This window comes from Fundulus heteroclitus, unplaced genomic scaffold (genome assembly GCF_011125445.2).
Source record: "Fundulus heteroclitus isolate FHET01 unplaced genomic scaffold, MU-UCD_Fhet_4.1 scaffold_46, whole genome shotgun sequence".
Classification (NCBI taxonomy): domain Eukaryota; kingdom Metazoa; phylum Chordata; class Actinopteri; order Cyprinodontiformes; family Fundulidae; genus Fundulus; species Fundulus heteroclitus.
In genome coordinates this window covers 337,336-359,164 of record NW_023396879.1, presented here as the reverse complement: position 1 = coordinate 359,164, position 21,829 = coordinate 337,336, and the positions used below count along the sequence as shown (strand labels likewise).

General features: G+C 45.4%; 1 protein-coding gene across 4 annotated transcripts in view; it reads right to left on the bottom strand.

Annotated features, from left to right (window-relative positions):
- LOC105920055 (phosphodiesterase 4D interacting protein) overlaps window positions 1-21,829 on the bottom strand; it is an 83,970-nt gene that overhangs the window by 37,181 nt on the left and 24,960 nt on the right. For 2 of the 4 annotated variants that reach the window (XM_036131816.1, XM_036131815.1), the window contains exons 4-8: window positions 6,854-6,964; window positions 4,882-4,958; window positions 2,709-2,832; window positions 2,431-2,591; window positions 1,314-1,428 (exon numbers count right to left, since the gene is read on the bottom strand). In XM_036131816.1, the coding sequence (XP_035987709.1) occupies window positions 1,314-1,428; window positions 2,431-2,591; window positions 2,709-2,832; window positions 4,882-4,958; window positions 6,854-6,964 (588 nt within the window). Of the gene's footprint in view, window positions 1-1,313; window positions 1,429-2,430; window positions 2,592-2,708; window positions 2,833-4,881; window positions 4,959-5,262; window positions 5,385-6,853; window positions 7,139-21,829 lie in introns of those variants that run through there. The other 2 variants (XM_036131817.1, XM_036131818.1) reach the window with 2 other exon arrangements.

Genomic DNA, 21,829 nt, shown 5'->3' with positions numbered 1-21,829 from the left:
GTAAATAGCAGTAAATAGTAGTAGTAAATAACAGTAAATAGTAGTAAATAGTAGTAAATAACAGTAAATAACAGTAAATAACAGTAAATAGTAGTAAATAATGGTAAATAACAGTAAATAGTTAGTAAATAGTAGAGTAAATAACAGTAAATAGTAGTAAATAGTAGTGTAATAACGAGTAATATGTGTACATAGTAGTAAATACTAGTAAATAACAGTAAATAACAGTAAATAACAGTAAATAGTAGTAAATAGTAGTAAATACTAGTAAATAACAGTAAATAACAGTAAATAACAGTAAATTGTAGTAAATAGTAGTAGTAAATAACAGAGTGTTCGTGTGAGCCTGTCTTTATCCTCATGAAGCCTCCGGGCTCCCTGGGAGGATAAAAACAGCTTCATATCTCTGCTGGCTGCAATGCCAGGAACACGAGTGCCGGCGGAAGAAGCGGGTCGATTGTGAGGAATTCGGTCCTGGACTGGATCACCCGACTGGTTCTGAGCCCGATTGAGCGAGCAGAACCTGTCCAGAGCTTCACCAGAGGATGGGGGTGGGGGGTGGGGGGGTGGGGTGGGGGGGGGAGATGGAGACGCATCTGCAGAGGTTGGTGACCTCAGAGGAGCGACAGATGGAGCACCTGCCTCCACCCAGACGGACCGCGACACTCAGAGTTTTACTTCTGCTGAGTTTAAGATGATTTACAGATATTCTGGCTTTAATCTCCCACCAAAATCCCAGAGATCCCAGAAATCAAGTAATATTCATGTAGATTTGTCAGTTGATTAAGATCTGAGGCCATGATAGGAGATAATTTGATCAACTTGCATTAGGTTATAAAAAAGAGAACTTAACCCTGTGTGACTCCATAATTAATCAATTACAAGACATTTGTTGTTCAAGATCAGAAAACATGATGAAATATTTCAAATATGACATAATTTAAATAGAGAAATATTTCAGTTTATAATTATTAATTAAAGCTCTCACAGGATTTTCTAATCTAATTTCAAAGGTCAAAAAAATTACAGCAAAACAGAAATATTGAATGTGTCTCAGTGAAGTTTTCTGTAAAACTACATTAAATGTGTTTAATACGGACCTCTGTGATGGAACACAGATTAATTAGCCAAGCGTTTATTTCATTGCAGATTACGAGGTTGAAGCAGTTTTTTTTTAGTTTTTAGCTTCTAAAGTCGTGTTTATTCAGCTGAGCTGAATTATTTTTGCCAGATTTAGTTTCAAACCCTTCAGTCTGCAGTGGAAACGCAACGTTTCTGTTTTAACAGTCAGGGACAGATCAGGGTAGAAATACCTCCGCTTCCTGTTCTCCACTCCTCAGCGAGGACGAGAGATCGTGAACTTTGACCTGGAGCTCTTTGACCTGCAGAGCCAGCGAATGTTTCTGCTGCATCAGGTCCTGGACCAGCCTGGAAGAGGGGGGGGGGGGGGGGGGTGTATGTCAGAGGTTTGAGGAATCAGGACAGCTCATGATGAACATTTACCAGCAAAGGCTTCTCCTCTTGTCGTAGTAAACTGGCTTTTTATGCTGCAAACGGGAAATAAACTGAACTGAACTGGCCTTCATTCAGTCATTCCTGCTGGCTGAAATTCTCAGACTGGGAGAATTTAAACCTCACAGTTATAATCAGCTACCAGACAGCATTGATGGGAGTAGGGTTAGAATTAAATAACAATAATAATAATAAATCATTTATATCAATCGATAGATGTGTGGTTCAGTAGGTGAATAAAAAGTTCAGTGGAATAACAGTTTTTCTTCCTTTAGCATTCTAGCCTATCATGTAGGTTAATATTACATCATTACATCCTCCCAGCGAATCACAACGCAGACCCAGGAACCTCCGTCACTAAGCTCCGCCCCCCTCAACGAGTTCTTTTTCTTTTTTCTGTTTTTAAAGACTTACAGTTTTGGTAAAAGTTGGTTTAATAAAGTGTTGAGTTTGAATTCAGTCATTTATTTAAACATGGGTCATTAAGCTGCACTTAAAATATGTGTTTTTCGATTTTTTTAAAAATTATCGATATCGACCCAATATGATTTCTGTTTTTATCAATATGCCTTTTTTCTATATCGTCCAGCCCTAGCTTGGTCAGGGGGTGGGGGGGCGGGTATAATTACAGGGAGAACCTAAAGAATCTGCATTTCAATCAGTGGCGTGAAGGTCTGGAATGAATTTATACATAATGTTCATGTGTTGTAGTTATAATTATGCTGGATTGGCTGAAATTAATTCTTCATTCACATTTCATGTCCACAGGAGCCCACGGCTGTTATTCAGTCAGATGTGGGTCTGGGTTCTGTTTAAGTCGCAGTTTTGACCAGAACTCCCTGAGAATGCAGCTCTTGGGTCTGAACCGGAGCAGATTCATAAAATGACGGCGCTGTTCTGGTTCTGGTATATATTTACCGCTCTCTGTCGGTGGCAGACGTCTGGCCGTGGAGTCCACCCAGCTCTCCGTTCTCCTCCATCCTCTCCACCATCTCCCTCTCCAGAGCCAGGCGGCGCTGCGCCTCAGAGTCCGCCAGCGAGGCCATGCGCTGGGCCTCGTCTCGAGCAACCTCGGCCTCCTGGAAGCCAAAATGCATCAATGAAGCGTGGATGTGACGCTGAGCTACCGAGCGTACGATGATAGTTTCTGTTCTGATCCAGCAGAGGGTCAGCAAGGCGGGGGGGGGCTCCTGCACCTTCTGCAGCAGCTGAACTTTGGCCTCCAGGGTCTCCTGCATGCGGCTGATCTCCTCCTGCCGCCCCGCCAGGTGGCGCTGCAGCTCTGCCTCGTTCTGATTGGACAGCATCTCTGCGGTGCATCTGTTGGGTTGCAGACAGTTTTAGTGATGCAGCAGTCGTCCTACCTGCACCGCTTAACTCCGCCTTAAAGTTTCACATTCATGTCAAACTTTGTAGCTGAGATTCAGTGAAAATCTCTGAGATTTGTTTTTAAAATCTGATATTTGGAGTCCTTTAGCAGAAAAAACTAAAAACCATGACTGATTACAACACAACTTTATTTAAAAAGCCCTTCAAAAACTCAAAATAGCCTCTGCCAGGCCTAGCAGGCAGAACTACAACCAAACTGTGAGCAGTTGCACCAAACTTCATGCATGCTTTAACCCTGAAGGTTAACACAGATGGAAGAATGATGTTAGGGTATAATTACAGCCAACGCAGGAAAAGGCAAATGCATGATTTCTCAGAGTTAGAGTTCATGAGGTTTTATCCTGTTGTAAGAGCCTGAATGCTCTCTGATTGGAGCAGAGAGAGCCGTGGCGTCTGTGGTGCCGCCATCATCAGAGACCTGAGGGGAAGTAAGGAGCCCCTCAGAGAGAACATGGAACCATCCATGAGGGGAAAGACAACGGTACTTATAGACAGAACTGAACTCATTCAGACGGTTTTAGTTTCTGAAGGTGAACTTTTCAGCTCCTCTGCAGGCACAAAGCGCTTCGACTGTTTGCGTCTCCTCTCAGCAGCTCCAGCAGGCAGGAGTTTCCTCATCGGCTCATTTCAGCTCGGCTCTATTTCTGGAGCTGCAGGGTTTAACGTTTAACCCTGGCTGCCCTGAGGAGCGACAGCAATGCTGAATAACCTACAGAGCAAACCGTCTTTAGTTTCTGTTTCTGTCCTCATCAAACGTTCCTGTTCTGTTCCATCGCTTTAATGAAATCACCACACCTGACAAACATTCATTAATTCTGCCTTTTTAGCCTCTTAAAGGCCAGTTTTAGTGAATAAGGTTAGTTTACGTTTAGAAAAAAAGATAAAAAATAGATTTTTTACACAGAAATATTGAGTCTCAACCTATTTTTCTTATTTCTCTGTGTGAATGCCATTATTAACTTCAGTCATCAAATATTCCTGAATTTTGATAAATTTGAATCCCTAAACATCAACGTCTCTCTCACTCTTTTATTTCTTTAGAGAAAACATTTAAAACTGTTTAAATTATAGCAGTCTGTGTGTGGAGACAGTTTTGTTACCATCCAGAGGTGTCTGGTTTTCATCTTTGTTGTTCATCATGTTCTAAAAGGTCTAAAGGCCTTGCTCTGTGTTCAGTATTGTACATAAGGTGTTGCCATATAAGTTCATTACTCTGTGTTTGGTTTATTCTTGTGTTTTTCCCTTTGGTCAGCGTCATTTTTTCTGTTGTTTAGTAGTTTCTTCATGTCTCAGTTCAGCTTCCTTTGCCTTTAACATTTCCACATAATCTCCTGATGAACTCACCCATGTCATTCTCCACTCCTCCCTCAGTGTTTAAGCTCTGAAGGTCATTGTTCTGTGCCAGAGGCTGCCGTTGCCATCTGTTTACCCTGTTGCACGGCCTTATTCTCTGTCCCTGTTTTTCCTGTGGCGTTCCTATAAATTTCCCTTTATCATAATAAATCTTCACCATGCTGATTGTCTGTGCTTTGGTTTAACTCTCATGAAGAAATGCTGAAGGTCCACAGATTGCTTTATTTCATTTCAAAGGCAAACAAATGACTTGAATGAAAAAATATTCTGACCCAAAATACTAACCTTATTCTATTTTACATGATCCAAATTAAAAAGTCTCATAAAGGCTGCAGGATGTGGAAGTGAAACAGTTTTTAACTTAATTAGCTTAATTTTTAACTTAATTAGCTTTAAATGATCTTCTGGCTGCTGACAGACGTGGATGTCAGGATCTCTGTGCCGGCTTCAGTTTGAGCTGCAGGAATAAAATGCCTGTTCTCATTCCACCTGAGCAGAGACTCCCTGTTAGATTTCATTCTCATCTCAAGGTTCTAATCGTTCTAAGCACTGCTGAACGCTGCTGCTGCAGGAACCAGAGGATCGGACCTTTAAACGTCAGAGACGTGAAGCATGTCAGCTACTCACAGCGCCTGGTCCAGAAGATCCTGTTTCTCCTGCAGGTCCTTCTTCAGACTCTCAACTTCAACCTTCAGCTCAATGTTCTGCAGGAGAAACACAAAGAATGATCAGAAGAAGGACGCTCAGCTCCTGGTTAGACCTGCAAAGACCTGTTCTGGTCATCATTATTGGATGGATGCCATCTAAGCTGATTCCTTATTATTTAGGACCTCTCCCTTTTTAATCTGAAGATCTGCTCATTTTGTCTTAGTTTCCAAGCTTTAGGACTTCTGCTGATGGTCACATTGTTTCCAGATGGCTTTGCAGAAGGAGAGCAGATCACTGGTGATCCTCATGAACTGATCATTTTCCAGTTACTTTAGCACTAAAATAATCAGCTAACTTCACCTCAGTGCAGCTGTGCCTCTGAAGCCGGCTGATGGATCTAATGAGCAGACTGGCTGCTGTGAGCATGGAGAAGATGTGCAGAACTCATCGTCCTGCTGAGCTGCAGCACCGTCAGCGTGGGTTGGAACGGGCTCAGATGCAGGAGCTGCTGCTGAAAGAACCATTTCCTGGATGATGAAGAACTTCAGCTGCAGGAGAGATCGTCTGAGGAGGTCCAGCTGGATCCTGATTGGTCTCCTACCCTCAGAGACCGGTGCTGCCACCAGTGCAGAGCTTAGGAGGCGGGTTTCTGCCCAGCGACACCGTCACCAGTCCTGGAGAGCAGCTTCTCCCAGCAGTCCAGCCAGGGGCGCCTCCAGGGGGTGGCCAGGGGTAGCCATGGCCCCCCCTGTGCCATGTCCTGGCCACCCCACTGGCCAGTGTCTATTGTAGTAGCGTCAGTTTAGCATTTCATGCTATCATGCACAGCCAGCAAGACAGATGCTCTTCCTTGGCTTCTATCGCACTTTTATTTGTTTCTGCCAGTATCTACTTCCCTTAGTAACTGTTTTGTTTTCCAATAAATGAATAAATGTACACCTTATTCCTAGTATAATTAAGCAATAAAAATGTATTGTTGTTCAACTCAAAATGTTAACTGTGCTATTATTGGGCTATGAACATTAGATCATTAGGAACATAAAATTTTCAGAAAACCATTAAAAACCATAAGATATTAGTAGGCGTTTACTTAAGTCTTTCTGATTCTGCCTGTTTTCTACATGCAGCTTTACTACATCAGTAGAATAAAATTCTGAAATTACAGCTTTTAGTTTCAGTGCCACCCCAAGAGTTTAAGTGGCTCCATCTGGCCATCCCTATGAAATATTTCTGGAGGCGCCACTGAGTCCAGCAACAGTTTGGTGATGATCTGCATGAAGGAGCAGCTCTTCTTCATAAAGACCAGGAACTGTGGCCCTGTGGGCCGACCCGCCTGATCAGAACCTCAGAACCTGCAGCTGGAGAGGCAGGAGCCAACAGCCTGGGACGGGAAGTTTATCATCTCTGAGTTTACAGCCAGCAGAGAGAAACCAGCTCGGTGGCTCCAGCCGTTTTAAGTTGAGACAAAACAAGCAGAAGCAGCAGCAGCGTCGGATTCTCACGTGCCGCTGTGGGTTTGTTGAAGGTCTAAAGATAGCCTGGAAGGATCCGTGCACCTGCTGCGTCTCCAGCAACGCCTCCGCTTTTAGACGCTGGCTCCGTTTGCAGCAACAAACCCGACTGAACCGGTCAGCGGCAGCGTGGAGGCTGCCCCCCCCCCGCAGACCGTCACCCCCTCCCTGGCACACAGGGAGAGGTCCACGGCAGCGGGCTGCACCCTAAGACCCGCTCAGCTGCAGAAAGCATGAATGAGGCCGGTTCTGGGTCTCTTTGGAAAGCATGTTTTAATGAGCAGCAGAGTGATGTAAAACGTTGATGTTTTAACAGATTACAGTTTCTTCTCTCTGTCCTGTTTCTGCTGTGGCTCTCTAACACCCACAGGCTGCAGAGGAACCCTGCATCATGCAAACACGCAGCTTCCCGCCGTGCATGCCCCCTTCCTCACACTCACCCGCTTGTGCACGTCGTCGCTGCTCTCCTCAAACTTCTGCTGGATCTTCTCCTCCAGGAAGTAGATGCGCAGCTTCAGGCTGAAGTTCTCCTTCTTCAGGTCGTTCAGGTGCTGCGAGATGGTGCGATAGCCCCGGAAATCAGAGTTAGTCATGATGACAGGGACCGCAGGGGGCTCTGCAGTCCCCATCTGAAGCAGTAACACTCAACACAAAGCAGCTTCAGCTCAGCTAAAATGAAGCAAACGTGAGCTTCCTCTGCCTGGCCTGGTGGCTCAGGGTGGCAGAGGCAGGCGGGGCGGGGAGGGTCAACAACACCGATCTTTTTTTACCCGCAGAGAGAGAAAGACATGCCAAGAATCTGAGACTGGAGAGGCTGCTGGAGACAAACTGCAGAGGACTTCCAGCCTCTCTGAGCTGATTTAGGCCGAGGTTCACCTGTCAGCTGCAGACCAACAGCGACACAATCCTTCAGGTCACTCCGCTCCACAAAAACAGACATAAAGCAGCACAAATACACCAAATTTCTCCATAAAACCAAACCTGCAGGATTCAAAGTCCCATAACATCAAACAGCAAAAAGCATTAAGCTCTGAGAAGAAATGAGCAAACTGTAAATTCATATAATTCAATTAAATTCAATTCAATTTTATTTATATAGCGCCAATTCATGAAACATGTCATCTCGAGACACTTTACAAAGTCAAATTCAATCATATTATACAGATTGGGTCAGATTATACAGATTGGTCATAAATGTTCTATAAAAGGAAACCAGTTGATTGCATCAAAGTCCCGACAAGCAGCATTCACTCCTGGGGAACCGTAGAGCCACAGGGAGAGTCATCTGCATTGTACATGGCTTTGCTGCAATCCCAATATAAGATAATATAAGGAAAAATGTAGAAAAAATAAATAAATATAATATGATGTAGCCTCTCGCCCAGTGAACGCTGGAGATAGGCACCAGCAACCCCCGCGACCCCATGAGGGATTAAGCGGGTCAGAAAATGGATGGATGGATAATATGATGTAATTAAAAACTCCAAAATCAAAGAAAATATTATAAAAATAATGAAAAAAAGCAAATAAAACTGCATAAAGATACAAAACAATAAATATTAAAGAAATTCTTAAAAAGAAATGCGAAAGAAAAACATAAAATTACACATAAATCGTCAAACTTCATAAACAAATATATTTTTTTTATTTTTTAAGTATAAATAAACAATTTGACAGTGAAATAAAACAGAATAAAATAGAGTTTAGAAATTTTACAGCAAACACTAAACAAGTCAACCCATCTGAACCCAAAGAGGATCTTTGATTCAGCAAACAGCTGATTGGAGCATCAAAAATGCTGCAAATATGAGAAAATCAAGCAGAACACGTGGATCCTCCTGAAGCGCTGCACATTGTGGGTAAAAACGGATTCCCTGACTTTCTGTTGAGTCTTTTAATGCAGTTTTTATTTAACTTTAAGCCTTAACGTCTGGATGCAGCTTTATGGTTATAGCGTGCGGCCACAGGGAGGCGCTGCAGCTCCACCGCACCACAGAGCTATTTAAAGGAGCTGTTGGTGTGCAGCTGTCACAGAGGAATGCAGAAAGCAGGAGATCACGCATGCAGAGCCGTATTCTGCACATGCATGAGCAGAGCGCAGGTTAAAGTTACCAGCTGACAGAGATGTTCATTCCAAAGTGAACCAGTTCAGCTCATTTCTGTCCTGAGCTCAACAGCTGAACATCTGGAAGAAGCTCCGTGGCCCCCAGCCTAACGAGGTCACACGCTTTTATCCCAATGTTCTGTGATTTGCTCAGTTTTCTGCACGTTTTCCACATTCTGTCAGATAATTTCTGCCCTAGATTCACAAAGCAGATTGCACTAAAGACACGCAGGCCCGTTTTCAGGAGAGGCCACGCTGCGCCTGTTTGTTTGAGTTGTTGCTGCTTCAGTCATGAAGGAAATTGAGAATGAATCGTGCTGTAGCCTCCGTCAGACGGCCCTGAACTGATGAGGTTTTCACACGGTGCACTGCTGCAGACAGGAGAGAGAGAGCAGTGACTCCTACTTTTAAAAACACCAAAACCTCCTAGGTGTGATAAACTGTCTGAAAAGCAAAAACAAAAAACTGTTTGTCTGTCTTTAGAAACATTCTGTCCAGGAGAGAAGCTGAAAAACGAGTCCATGCTTCTGTTACACCAACGCTGGACTATCGTGATTCTTTGCGACCAGGAACTCAGCTGAGCTGCAAACCTTTACTTCTAGATGGTCCATCTGGTTCTGTCTCTCAGAGTCTGACCCGTTTCTCTCCCTGATGGAGCTGCTGACTGAGCTTCATCCTCTAGACCTGAAAACTGGACCAGAGTTTATCTGCTTGGCTGAGTTTCTCTCCTAGACGCATCCCCTATAGATCTACTAACACTATTACCATCTACCATAGAAAGTACTCCTGGGTCAATGTGAGCTTCTGTGCTTTCTGTGTCTCTGCTCTGTCTTCTCTAAGCCCCAGTGGGTGGAGGCAGATGAGCGTTCACACTGAGCCTGGTTCTGGTTCTGCTGGAGGTTCTCCTCCCTGTTAAAGGGGAGTTTTCCTCTCCACTGTCGCTTCATGCATGCTCAGTATGAGGGATTGCTGCAAAGTCACCGCTGCAATGGCTGGATGCCACCTGCTGGGTTTCTACAGAGAAAACTCTAACCCAGCCTGTCTGGAGGATTTGGTGGAATCGACTCTAAATGAGACGACGCGTTGGGAACCGGCGCTGACGTGATCTGAGTTTCCTCCCAGCTGGTGACTTTGTTCCTGTCAGAATTACCGTCACGCAGTCTGAACAGCGCTGCTCTTTCAGAATGTGACGGTATTTGCTCTGGCTCAGCTTGAGGTAAAACCTGGGCAGGTTTCCCCCTGAATGCTGCATAATTCCTCATGTAAATATAGCCAGAGAGCTCCAGGGAGGGCTTTAGGAGCAGAAAGACGTCCAAACAGCATGAAGAAGCAGCAGAGATGCAGAAACACCACGTTCTGCATCTCAACAACAATCAGAAGGAATAAACCAAACAAGAACTATATTTCCGCTGACAACACTGAGAAACTTTAATTTCCACAGAAGATCCGAACCGCCAACGTTACTAATATTCCTGCCAGACGACATTTCCAGGTTTTCTCATCAGCTTCTGGTGCAGATCTCGCTGACTGGCTGACGTGGAAACATCTACGCACCCATGCAGCCTGGAGGTAAGCATCTACGCTGGAACACTGAAAGTCCTCCACAGCTGCCAGGAGCTGGAGGAGAACCGCATCCAGAGGTCCGACAGAGAGGAATGAGTTACTGCAACATGACGGACCATGAAATGAAATCAGCTCAGCGCTCCTGGACTCCAGAGTCCATCAGGAGAGCAGAGAGAGCGCAGGAGCACTTTGCTTGGCCTCCTGGTTCTGGGTACCTCAGAGTCCTTTCACACGGACCAGAGACGGTTCTGCCAGAATGCAGACAGCCACCATCTCTGTGACGGTCCAGCAGCTGTAGCTCGGCCCGGCGGCGCTGCTCGGCCCGGCGGCGCTGCTCGGCCCGGCGGCGCTGCTCGGCCCGGCGGCGCTCTGGGAGCTTTCTGTCCGGTACCAGGAGCTCCTAGACGCCAGCAGCCTGACATTTTCCAGCTCTGCAGGCCGAGATGTCCGCCTGTGTTTATTATCCTGGTGCTACCCGGTAAGTCACGCTAAGCAGAGAAATTATCATCTGCAAATCTCATTAAATCATGAAGGGAGCCACTGATAATATCTCCAGGAGCTCGTTAGCGTAGCGGCGTGACGCCGCCTGCTGCCAGAAAAGCCTTTCAGCGCATGGAGAACAGGAAAAACCAAAAACTGTCCCAGAAACACGTTTCAGTTTAAAAACCCACTGGTGCACTAAAAAAATCATTTTTTATGCTGTTAGGGGTGCCAGAACCAAACCATCTGCCTTCTGCTGTCTTTCAGTGTCTGTTCTGAAAGAAAGCAGACAGAACCAGGGAGGAATGTGGACGCTGCACGATAACTGAGAAATTCACAAAAATGTTTCTGATTTCTTATGATGAGCAGAAAAGAGAAAAGTCGCGTTGGTTTGGAGCTCCACGGCTGATCCAGCCCCGTCCAGCAGAACCTGGAGAGGAAGGTGGAGTACCCAGAGAGAGCCCACACACGCACAGGGAGAGCTTCAAGCTGACTGCGTCTGGTTCTGTCCGCGTGAGCTTAGCTTCTCAGAAGGACCGTTTCTGGGAGAGCAGTCGCTACAAGGATGGCATCAGCCAATCAGAAGCGGACTCTGCTTGTTGTCAGAACTAACGGTGACTGGATTCCTGCGTCGTTCTAAAACATTTTCATCTGTCAGCATCCTGTCACGTTCATGTTTCCAACTAACGCCACGGCTTCTCAGACTGCTCTGCTATCAGATTCCAGAACTCGGAGGAAACTGTTTAATTCAGTGACGGTGCAGTTCTGCCAGCGGCCTCTAGGGGCGCTAGACCTGCTCTGGCTAGTGGCTAAAGGTTACACAGCTGTGACAACCAAAACTTAACTTTAAAACTAAGCGTGGTTTATTTTTTACGTTTTGAGCATTTCTAAATGAAACAAAGGACAGCTAACAGTAATAAAATCTTAGGTTTTTCTCATTTTGAAGTTTTTTTTCCTGCAGATAAACTGTGTGATTGTGTTATTGTTCCCTGATTTACTATCTCACTTCTAAAACTTTGCCGCCGTGTATGAAAATGTCTGGTTTCTCTAAAACTTCGTCAGAGGAAGTCGTCGTATTATAAATCAAAAGGATGATGGAATTTCTGGCCGTTCTGGTCCGGTTGCACAAATAAAACTCTTTTGTTTTCAAGAAGAGTGAAATATTAAGAGCCCAGCTGGGTTTGCGGGAAGCTTCTGGCCTTTTCCAGCCACAGCAGACGGCGTGTGGTTTTTTGGAGCGGATGGAACCATGAATGCAGCTTCTAATGCAGGTGAAGAGCGTGATTTATCCTGATTTATCCCTGCTCGCTGACTGGAAGGCCACCGGGGGGCAACCACAGGAAGGACCTTCCCATCGTTACCGTATAGCAGCATTTTCTATCACAGCTTCATGGTTCCTCTCGGCCAGGCTGGACCTGAGCTCCACCGCGCCGTGAAGTTAAGGAGCCGACTCCAGGAGAGCAGCAGGACGCTCACTGGATCAGGATGTTTCTTTCCTGCAGTCTGAGATACCTGAAACCAGGAAGTGTGCAGCAGCTGTGACGACTAGTCCGCAGGGTGATACTCCCACAGAGCTCAGAACACGCCACCATGGCTGACCTGCAGAGGAGGAAACCCGGTCAGGCCAGGACCCGGGTTCCAGGATGGGGGCCTGCAGCCATCTTCCAGGGTTGTCCCGTGTCCCGGTTTACACGCAGAGCGCTGCCGTGTGTCCGATGCGTTCCCTGCAGACACGCTGACATTTCACCCGCATGTGTTTATCGCAGCATTAGCGGCGCTGCGCTCTGCCAGAACGACTCACACGGCAGAGGAATCTGAAAGCCGAGCCAACAAACAGCTTTTTTCTGGAGCCAGACCTGACGTGTGCTTCATCCCTCCATCCTCCTCCATCCTCCTCCTCCCACAGGTGTGAGTCCGGAGAGGAGGCCAGACAGGAAATGACCTCATCCAGCAGCCAGAGGGGTGCAGGATGAAAGCAAGCGGGGGAACAACGGGGCGCAGAGGCTCCAGCGATGCAAAGTAACGCAGGATGACTTCTAAGAACTGCAGTTACACATTTTAGGAATGAGAGAAAATAATAACTTTAGTGAAAAGACTGAGCTGGGCTGTAATAGGACACGATGCTGGCTTTGGTGTTCATCAGTAAATAAACATGACATCAGAACCAGAATCAGAATCAGAACCAGAATCAGAACTTCAGACTCCAGAAGGTTTGTGGCTTTCTGAGTTGCGTCTGATATAATCCTGCTCTAACCTTTTGCTAATCTACTCCACAGTTCCTGCAGAGGTTCCTGCAGAGGTTCCTGCAGACGGCCCACAGCCTTCATGACTCCAAATCTTAAACATGCCCAGCTTCATGTCTGCAGCATGTCTGCAGCGTGACTGCAGCAACCTTTCAGAGCTGAAGTGTGATTTTATCTGTGGGCCAGCGTGGTTTGGGGCAGCGGCCTCGGCGCTGGCGGCCTGACAGCAGCGCTGCTGGCAGGAAAGCGTCCAGCGTCCTCGGCGTCCTCGGCGTCCAGCATCCTTCAGGCTGGACATGTGTTTGCTGCCTGTTGGCCCTCGCAGTGGAAACACTTGATTTGTGCGGGCCTGACAGGAAACGGTCCCGCTAAGTTAATCTTCCCCCGGCCTTCCTCTCTGCAGCCGTGCCAGAGCTAATCAGCGCACGTCAACACGGCCGGCGAGCTCACGCCGACACAACCGGCGCTCTGTGCACGATATTTACGGCAAACCATTTATCTCCAGACAAACGGCGACGCCGGACCTCAGAGACAACAGGGAAACCGGAGAGAGTGGGCCCAATCTGCACGTGTAAACAGCGGGTCATTACGGAACCGAGCCGCAGCAGAGAGCGAAGCCTCGGCGGCGCACACACGCGGCGGCACGGCCAGGCCGGGCGCATACTTTCCACGGCTTTGTGTAAGCAATGACAAACACATTACATGTAATCATGAGAGCATGCGTCTCATTCTGGAGCGTTTTCCCATCGCTTCACTTCACAGAGAGCCGGTCTGCATCTCATTCCAACTGTTTATGGCAGATCTAAATTATGGTATCAGGTTCCCCCCACAAACCCAACCAACTGTCATGGCTGACCCTGCCTTACAGGCCGGGAAGGACTGTAACTCTATCCCTCGCCCTGAATGTCAGGTTCTGCGCTTGGATTCATTTGTGCCGTGCAGGAGGAGGAGAGAGAAGGAGCCGGCAGATGTGAGAAAACAAACTCAGACTTCAGCGCCTTCCTCTCCCTGAATATGGAGCAGAGGAGGCGCTGCTGGCAAGGTCACGTTCCTCTGAAGTCCAGCAGAAGAACACAAAGAACCTGAGAAGAACCGTGTAGAACCGAACTGAACCCGGTTCTGGACCCGGATCTGCACATTCACAGGAGAACACGTCTGTCCAGCCTTAGCGGCACCAGAGTTCTCCTCACTTTGCAGGTTCTGCTGAATGTGTAATCCACCGTTTGTCCACCAGGCGGCGCTGTTTGATGGTTAAACTCTCCACAAAGCATGCTGGTGTTATAATTCTGTAATTATACAGCAGAGTCCAAATGGTCCAGGTTCTATGTTGTGTGCCAGGAACCAGACGCTGCTGTGATCTAAAGCTCCGCCGCCGTGAGGCTTTCCACAAGCGTTCTTTGGCTTTTTGCTGCGTTTCCCCTGTTTTCCAGGTTAAAGCTTAAATCCTGACATACATGGACACATTGTGAGGGACGGCTGAGACGCCGGGCAAAGCAAGGAGAGAAAAGTTTCACTTCCAGCGATTAAAACTAAGTTTCTGTTAGAACGGCTCATTTCTGGCCTCTCAGGGTTGCTTTACATGGAGATCTTCATGTTTGAAGCTTAAAAAGCATCAATGGTGTGCAGGACGCACCACTCAGGTGTGTTTGGTCAGGAAACCTCTGCAGGGCAGGTAAATACTTCTCTGATGTCATAGATGTGAATAAAATGGCTGCTTTTATAATAAAGGTGGGATGAGAATACAACCAGCTCCCAAAATAATTTCGTTTTTTTAGTTTTGTCTAATTGTACTGCAGCTCTGATGCTAAAATCCGTCCAGCAGTCACTTTTATTATTATTATTATTGCTTTATTTAACCAAGAAAAGTCCCACTTCCTGCTCAGACCAACACTCCATGAGCAGAAACACCAGTTCTCCTCTGCCTGGCGTCACCAAAGGCTTCTTCTACCAACAGCCAACAAGTCAAGGCCTACTTCCTGTTTTACTTCAAAATAAAACTCTGATGGGTGCCGACCGCCATGAGATCTCGTTACTGATTGCTAACGGAGGAAGATGGAAGTGTCAAACCTTTTCCTGCCGGACCTTCGCTGCTTCTGATGAGGCTCAAGGGATCTCAGTTTCTGGCCTCCGAAAGAGTTCAAGTGAAATCCCCAAGAGCTGCATTAAGGAGGTTAAATATTAAAGTTAAATATCAAAGTTAAATATTAAAGTTCACTACATAATTTAAGGGGGGAGGGTTAAGGGAAAAGTCTCCTCTTCCTAAAAAGAGAGAATATTATGTTTAGAATGAATGAGACGGACCAAAGCAGAGACGCTGGAGCAGAATGCAGTGGAGGAACAGCAGACGGCTCCGTCACCAACAGCGGAGCACGGTGGTGGAGGTGTGATGGTTCCAGCTGCAGCTACCTGAGTTTAGACTAAACTCTCTATGCTAGTGGAGCCAGACAGGACAACGATCTCAGACATGTCGTCCCGCCTCATGTGCATCATTCTGTCCGCCTGTTCATAGTGTCTGTCTTTGTCTGTTTTCTGTACCGCAGACTGTTTTCATTACTGCATTATTGTGTTATTGCATTACTGTACAGGTAAAAACTAATTCCTTCTATGTGTGCAATAATAAAGCCAATCCTTATCCTGATCCTGAAATCTGTGCCAGAGTAGCTAAAAAAGAAAAGAATCAACAAGTTTAGACGGCCTAGTCAAAGTTCAGACCTCAACCTGACAAAAATTCAATTCAGTTCAATTAAATTTTAGTAATATAGCACCAATTCATTATACATTTCATCTCAAGTCTCTTTCCAAAGTCAGCCTCCATCAGATCCTCCAGGTTGGTGAGAAAGTTTCCTCTCTAAGGAAACCCAGCAGGTTGCATCAAGTCTCTCCAAGCAGCATTCACTCCTCCTGAAAGAGCGTAGAGCCACAGTGGACAGTCGTCTGCATTGTTGATGGCTTTGCAGCAATCCCTCATACTGAGCATGCATGAAGCGACAGTGGAGAGGAAAACTCCCCTTTAACAGGGAGGAGAACCTCCAGCAGAACCAGAACCAGGCTCAGTGTGAATGCTCATCTGCCTCCACCCACTGGGGCTTAGAGAAGACAGAGCAGAGACACAGAAAGCTCAGAAGCTCACATTGACCCAGGAGTACTTTCTATGGCAGATGGTAATAGAGGATGATCTGCCTCGACCCACTGGGGGTCAGAGAGACCTTGAGGGATCAGAGCAGACACAAACCAGGAGAGAGAGACCTTGTGTACCACGGTGTCCACCACACCACCTCTGAAGGTGGTCTGAGGTCAGAAACATGGGGCTAATTAGCTTTCAGTGTTTGTTGCAGTAGAAACAGACACCGGCTGCATGGAGGCGACGTCATGTGACTGTGAAACGTCTGGACCATGCAGGGACACGGTCAGAGCCATGCCTGCGCTGTGCAGCGGTCCAGATATAATAAGTCTGTTTGCACGGACGTGCACGCAGTCATGTGGGAGATTCTCTGGACCGGCGCCCTGGTTTCTGCTGTCTGTGGACGGAAATCAAAGCGTCGGGCAGCGCAGCCCGAGGGCCTCGCTGCACTCAACCATCAGCTGGCAGGATGAAGAGCGGCTGCATAATGAGACAGAGAGGCCGGGTGGAGGACGGGGCGGAAAACGGGGTCAGGAGGAGGAACCAATCACGACGCAGGGAGGAGACGGATGTGAACTGAAGGGCAGCGGAGAAAGGAAGCAGGGCAGAGGTTAGGATGCTCTGGTTTCTGAGCGTCAGCCAGTATCTATCTATCTATCTATCTATCTATCTATCTATCTATCTATCTATCTATCTATCTATCTATCTATCTATCTATCTATCTATCTATCTATCTATCTATCTATCTATCTATCTATCTATCTATCTATCTATCTATCTCTTACCTTCATTCATAAAATGTTTTTTGTTGCAGGTTGTAGTTTGTTCTGCTTGTTTTACAGCTACAAAGCTTTTCATAAATAGTTAATTTCACATGACTGAAACATCCGCCTGCAGGCTCAGATATATACATACACCTCATGTGATATTTCGTTAACCCCGTGCTGACTGAATTAGCTGAAGGGTGCTGATGTGCACCACTAATGCCTGCTGATGCATTTTCTACACGTACCGAGGGTTACATTAAAAACTCTGCTGGCATCGTACAGTTAGGACGCTGATTTGATATTAAACTTTAACTAAAATTTGTGTTTGTGGAAGATTCAAATCAAGAATCTTTTTAATGAAGAATTCAAGATATTTGTTTAAATATTTATAATAGTTGATAGATTCAGGCAGTGAGGGGTAAAATAACTGCAGCTTGGCTGAAGGTTTTCTGCAGCTGTAAAGCATCTGGCATCATTATTTGACCAATTTTATTTGCAGTTTTTTGTAAAACGTCCCAATCCAGTAAAATGTTCTATTTTTATGTGTAATAATCTGCTTCCTGTGGACAGGTGGACCTGCTGGAAACTCCTGACGTTCCTTTCTGAGTGCATTCCTTTAAAAAGCGTGATCTGGTTCTGTCACTATTTTATGTCTCTCTTTATGCTGAGATGATGTTCTGAGATGTAAAGCAGCTGAACGTACTCTACCCTCAGCGACAGCTAGCGCAGTGTTAGCCTCTCTGCGGAGCAGCCAAGCCTTTAATTATGCTGAGGTCACGCCGGGACATCAACTCAACACTCAGGTCGTGTGAACATTTTCCTTCTTTAGATTCTAAGCTTCTAAAACCGTTTGGGTTCAGTTTGCATCGGCAGACGTGTCAGCCACTCGTCTCCAGACGTCAGACGTCAGGTTTTCAGGCTCTGCAGCCTAAATGAAACACATTCTTACATCAAACTGGCGAGCAAGGACCCATTTCAATCGCAGTTATTAGCTGGAAATTTCCCCAGTTGTATGAAATGAGCAAAAAAAAAAAAAAAAAAAAGTCCAACAAATTTGGGAAAGGTTGTGCCGGTGCCAGGCGGATTATGCAGCGCTTGGCGGTCTGGCCCTGGGCTGCGGCTGCACTTCATTAGCCATCTTCCCTCTACCTTTCTCTGACAAATTCAATAAACGTTCATCTGGTTCCAATTAGGCCCTCGTTAGCGATAATTGGCTCGGTATTTACTCACAGCATTGCTCAGCAAGGGTACGCTCAGTCTTTCAGGCCTGTGAGCGACCTGCCAAGAGCCGGCACCCTGAAGAAACTTTCAGATCTCCCAGAAGGTCAACCTTCCTCAGCCTAACAGCCCCCACAGAGGATTTTTCACATGGCAGCAAGTTTTGGGCTGCAGCATTGTTTCTGGGCTGTCTACACTCAGTTCCTGGCAGCGCCAGCGAGAAACAGCGTTTCCAACACGAGACGGGTCGGAATGATTTAAACTGACGTGGAGAGAACCGGCCCAACACAACGAGACGTACGGGTGCAGCAGGTAAAACGGAGCGAGTGAGTTGGCCTAAAATAGACGAAAAGAGAAAACAGTCAGCGTAGCTCACCGCTTTCTTTTCAAAATATTCAAAATAAATTCAAAATATTCAGCAAAGAAACCCGTAGATTCAGTAAAAACTGATAAAAGTTATGAAATATATCCTATAAGCTCCTGGACAAGTAAAACAACCTCAGCTAACTAGCTAATGCATTCCTGGAGCCCACAGGTGACTTTAACACAACTAGCTGCTCACCTTGAGGAGGAAACAGGTGATTTTCTGGAGCGAACAGGTAACTTTTACAGAAGTACCAGGTTACTCATTAAACTCTTAACTTTTTGGGACCATCAGGATAACGGCGCAAACTTTTGACCTCCTGGAATCCATAAAACATTTCCAGAAATAATTTTTATTTAGTCAGTTTACTCTTTTTAACCTGTGAGTTTTTAATAGAACTCACAGGTTATTTTCTGGAACTAACATTTAACTATCCTGAACTTCAGGGAGGCTGCAGGTTACTTTCAAGCAAGTAACAGACATTACTTCAAATATAAATATATATATGTATATAAATATATATATGTATATACACACAGAGGTCTAATAAGTAATTTGGGACTCGTCCCGGTTTTGCGGCTTTGTTGGAGTTTTATCTTACAGCACAGATGCTTGTTATTAGAGGATGGGTGAGAAGAGGAGGGAAACATTGAGCACATGTTTTTATGTTTTTAAGAGCATTCAGAGGTCGGCTTAGTGCTAAACAGACAGAGGTGTGTTTGAAGGAGTTTTTTATGAAGGCTTTTTACTGGAAACTGACGCAGTAATAATAAGACTCGGCTTTGTTGGGCTGCAGGTTCTGTACCATTAAACTTGATGGTTCAATACCAACGTTTCTCTGGCAAAAGAAAATGTTTTTCCAGGGTGGAGACGAGAAAGCTCACTGGGAAAACTGCCACTCCAGATCCACGGCAGGCAAAAGATGACTCTGCTTCTGCTTCCTGACCCAGACACGCGACGTTAAGAGCTAAAACTGCTAAAGTTAACATTATGCAGCTTTAGTCTCTGGCTGTTCCTACATTATAACAGGAACAAGTCTGAAGACGAGTCAGAAGGTTTCAAATGGAGAAGCTGCTGCTTCTCTCCTCTGCTAACAATTACTCCACTTTATGATTCCCTCAATTACAGAAGAATCGGAGGATTTCTCCAAAAAGCACCTGTTCCCGCAGCGCAGCCAGAAACATCTCTTAGCTTCAAGCCTCGGCGCTAAATGTGTCGGTTCCTGGAAATAAACGGAGCCACGTGGGCATGGAGAGCAAGTTAGAAAAGTTCCTCTTTTAAGATCATCTTTTTTTCTTCCCATTTTTCTCTGGTGAGCAAAGAAGATCTGCTCTGCACATGTTCCTCTTTCACAACCTTTTATTGGTTATCCCAGCAGGGAAAAACAAACAGAAGGGAACGGAGGAACAACAGGACGAAGAGACAGAGTCTGAGCGGCGTGTCTGAGGGGGAAAGAAGAGGAGGTCCCGGTTCAGACCGGCTCATCAGTCAGTGCAGCAGGAAACCAGCTGGCTGATGGGAAACATCTTTTCACGCCAGCGTAAAATAAAACTGCACAACAAATTTATAATCTCATCTCACAATGGAGTCTGACAGCACGGCGTCTCGTTTATCAGCAACCGAGACCGTCAGATCTGTCCAAGCTGTCCGCAGCAGGCATCCGACTTTCAACAGCGTAGCTGAAATCCCAGGAGACCGGGGGTGTCAGGACCCCCCCAACCTGGGAGAACCGTAGATTAGCCCCCCTAATACATCAATAGAGGAACCAATATATTCTAAACAATGCAAAATGAGAACAGAAAAGGAAATCCTGCAGCAAAGTTAGCAAAGTTAGAAAAACGAAGCGTTCCTGGACTGAAATCTGCAGACAAGCAGGTTCAGGTGTTCTGCGGAAAGACGAGCCGATAGAACCTGGTTCTGCAGATTTATGTCCTGCTGTTCTGTAGTTTGTTGTCCTCTTCCGGAACAAGCTGCCATGACTTGTGGTTTCAGTCATGGGACTGTAATAAATGCCGTCTTGTACGCAGCTATTAAAGGCTGACATTACTGTCAGGGTAATTGCAGGATCCAAGCAGCCACAAAGTAAAAGACTTTTTTTTTTTTTTTTACTCATAACTGGTTCCATATGATTTATGGGCTCACGAGAGGACGAATGTTCAGCAGATCACAATAATGCTTCCCTAGTAGGAGGAAAAGCCCTTTTACTTTATTAAAATGCAAATATGTGCACCGTGCCTCACATTTTAAAGGAGAAACGCAAAGAGGAGCTGAAGATAATTAGCTTTTATGATTTTGAGCAAATCAATGTAATCAAAGCCAGTTAGAAATGAAACGCGTCCTGTCTGTCAGGCAGTCAGAGCAATATTCACACAACTGGGAGCAGATTATTGGACACTTTCACTTAACAATTATCATCCATGACCGGCGCTGTGATCAAGTCAATATGTCGTCTCTGACCCGCTGAAGAGGGCTGCAAATTTACAGCAAACTCCTGGAAGCAATTAACAGATCCGTGCTCGTTGTGTCCAGGTGGTGGCGCTAGCGCAGCCTTGGCATGAACACACAGGCGCTGCATGAATCTGCAGATGTTAAGAGTCAGAGATGATGGTATGTGGTTCTAAGCTGACAGATGAGAGAATAACAGTCAGAATTTGTTCCTTAATGGTTTGTTTTGGAAATGTGGATTTAAGGCAAACTTTTCTGCTTCAGCTGCTTGGTAGCATGGGATGTCTCTGAGCTTTTAATGAACTGCCGTCGCATTATGCATGCATTATGCTGCAGGACATTACAGAAATCCACCTGCACGGGTCCAAGTTTCTTCACTTTCAAATGCTGTTTCTTTTTTATTTAGCAGAATAACCAGAACACAATCATCTGCAGTCTGAGCAGACCTGCAGCCAGATTGTTGTCACATGAAGCTTCAGATTAAGAAATGACTTCAATGCCTAAAATCACAGGCCTACAGTATTAGTAACGACAAACCTGAGTAGAGAAGTCTAACCCTCAAAATATACAATCAAAGCAGTTAACAAGAGTCTTTGTGTTTCTAGAAAACCTTTAAAACCTGACTTTGGTTTACTTTGTTATATAACTTAATAATGCTTCCTTTCTGTCTTTGTTCTGACCCAACTCTTATTGTTCCTCCTACTAGTCTTTTATAACCTAAGCAGTGGTGCCTTGTCAATGAGGTCACATGAAAAGGTGAAGACACAGTACACATGAATTATGAAATAAAAAGTAATTATCATCACTGTTTTCCCACAGAATGTGTTTGACTTGATTTTCTTTGATTAGCTTGGCTAAGCTAATCTAAACTAAAGAAATCTAAACAAATTTAAAGCAGGCTTTACTAAGATAAACTAAACTAAACTAAACTAAGGTCAGCTAAGCTAAATTAAGCTAAGCTAAGCTAAACTAAATTAGGCTAAGCTAAACTAAGGTTAGCTAAACTAAACTACGCTAAGATAAATTAAGATAAGATAAACTAAGCTAAACTAAGATAAGTTAAGGAAGCTTAATTATGCTAAACCAAATTTAACTAAGCTAACTTGCTTAA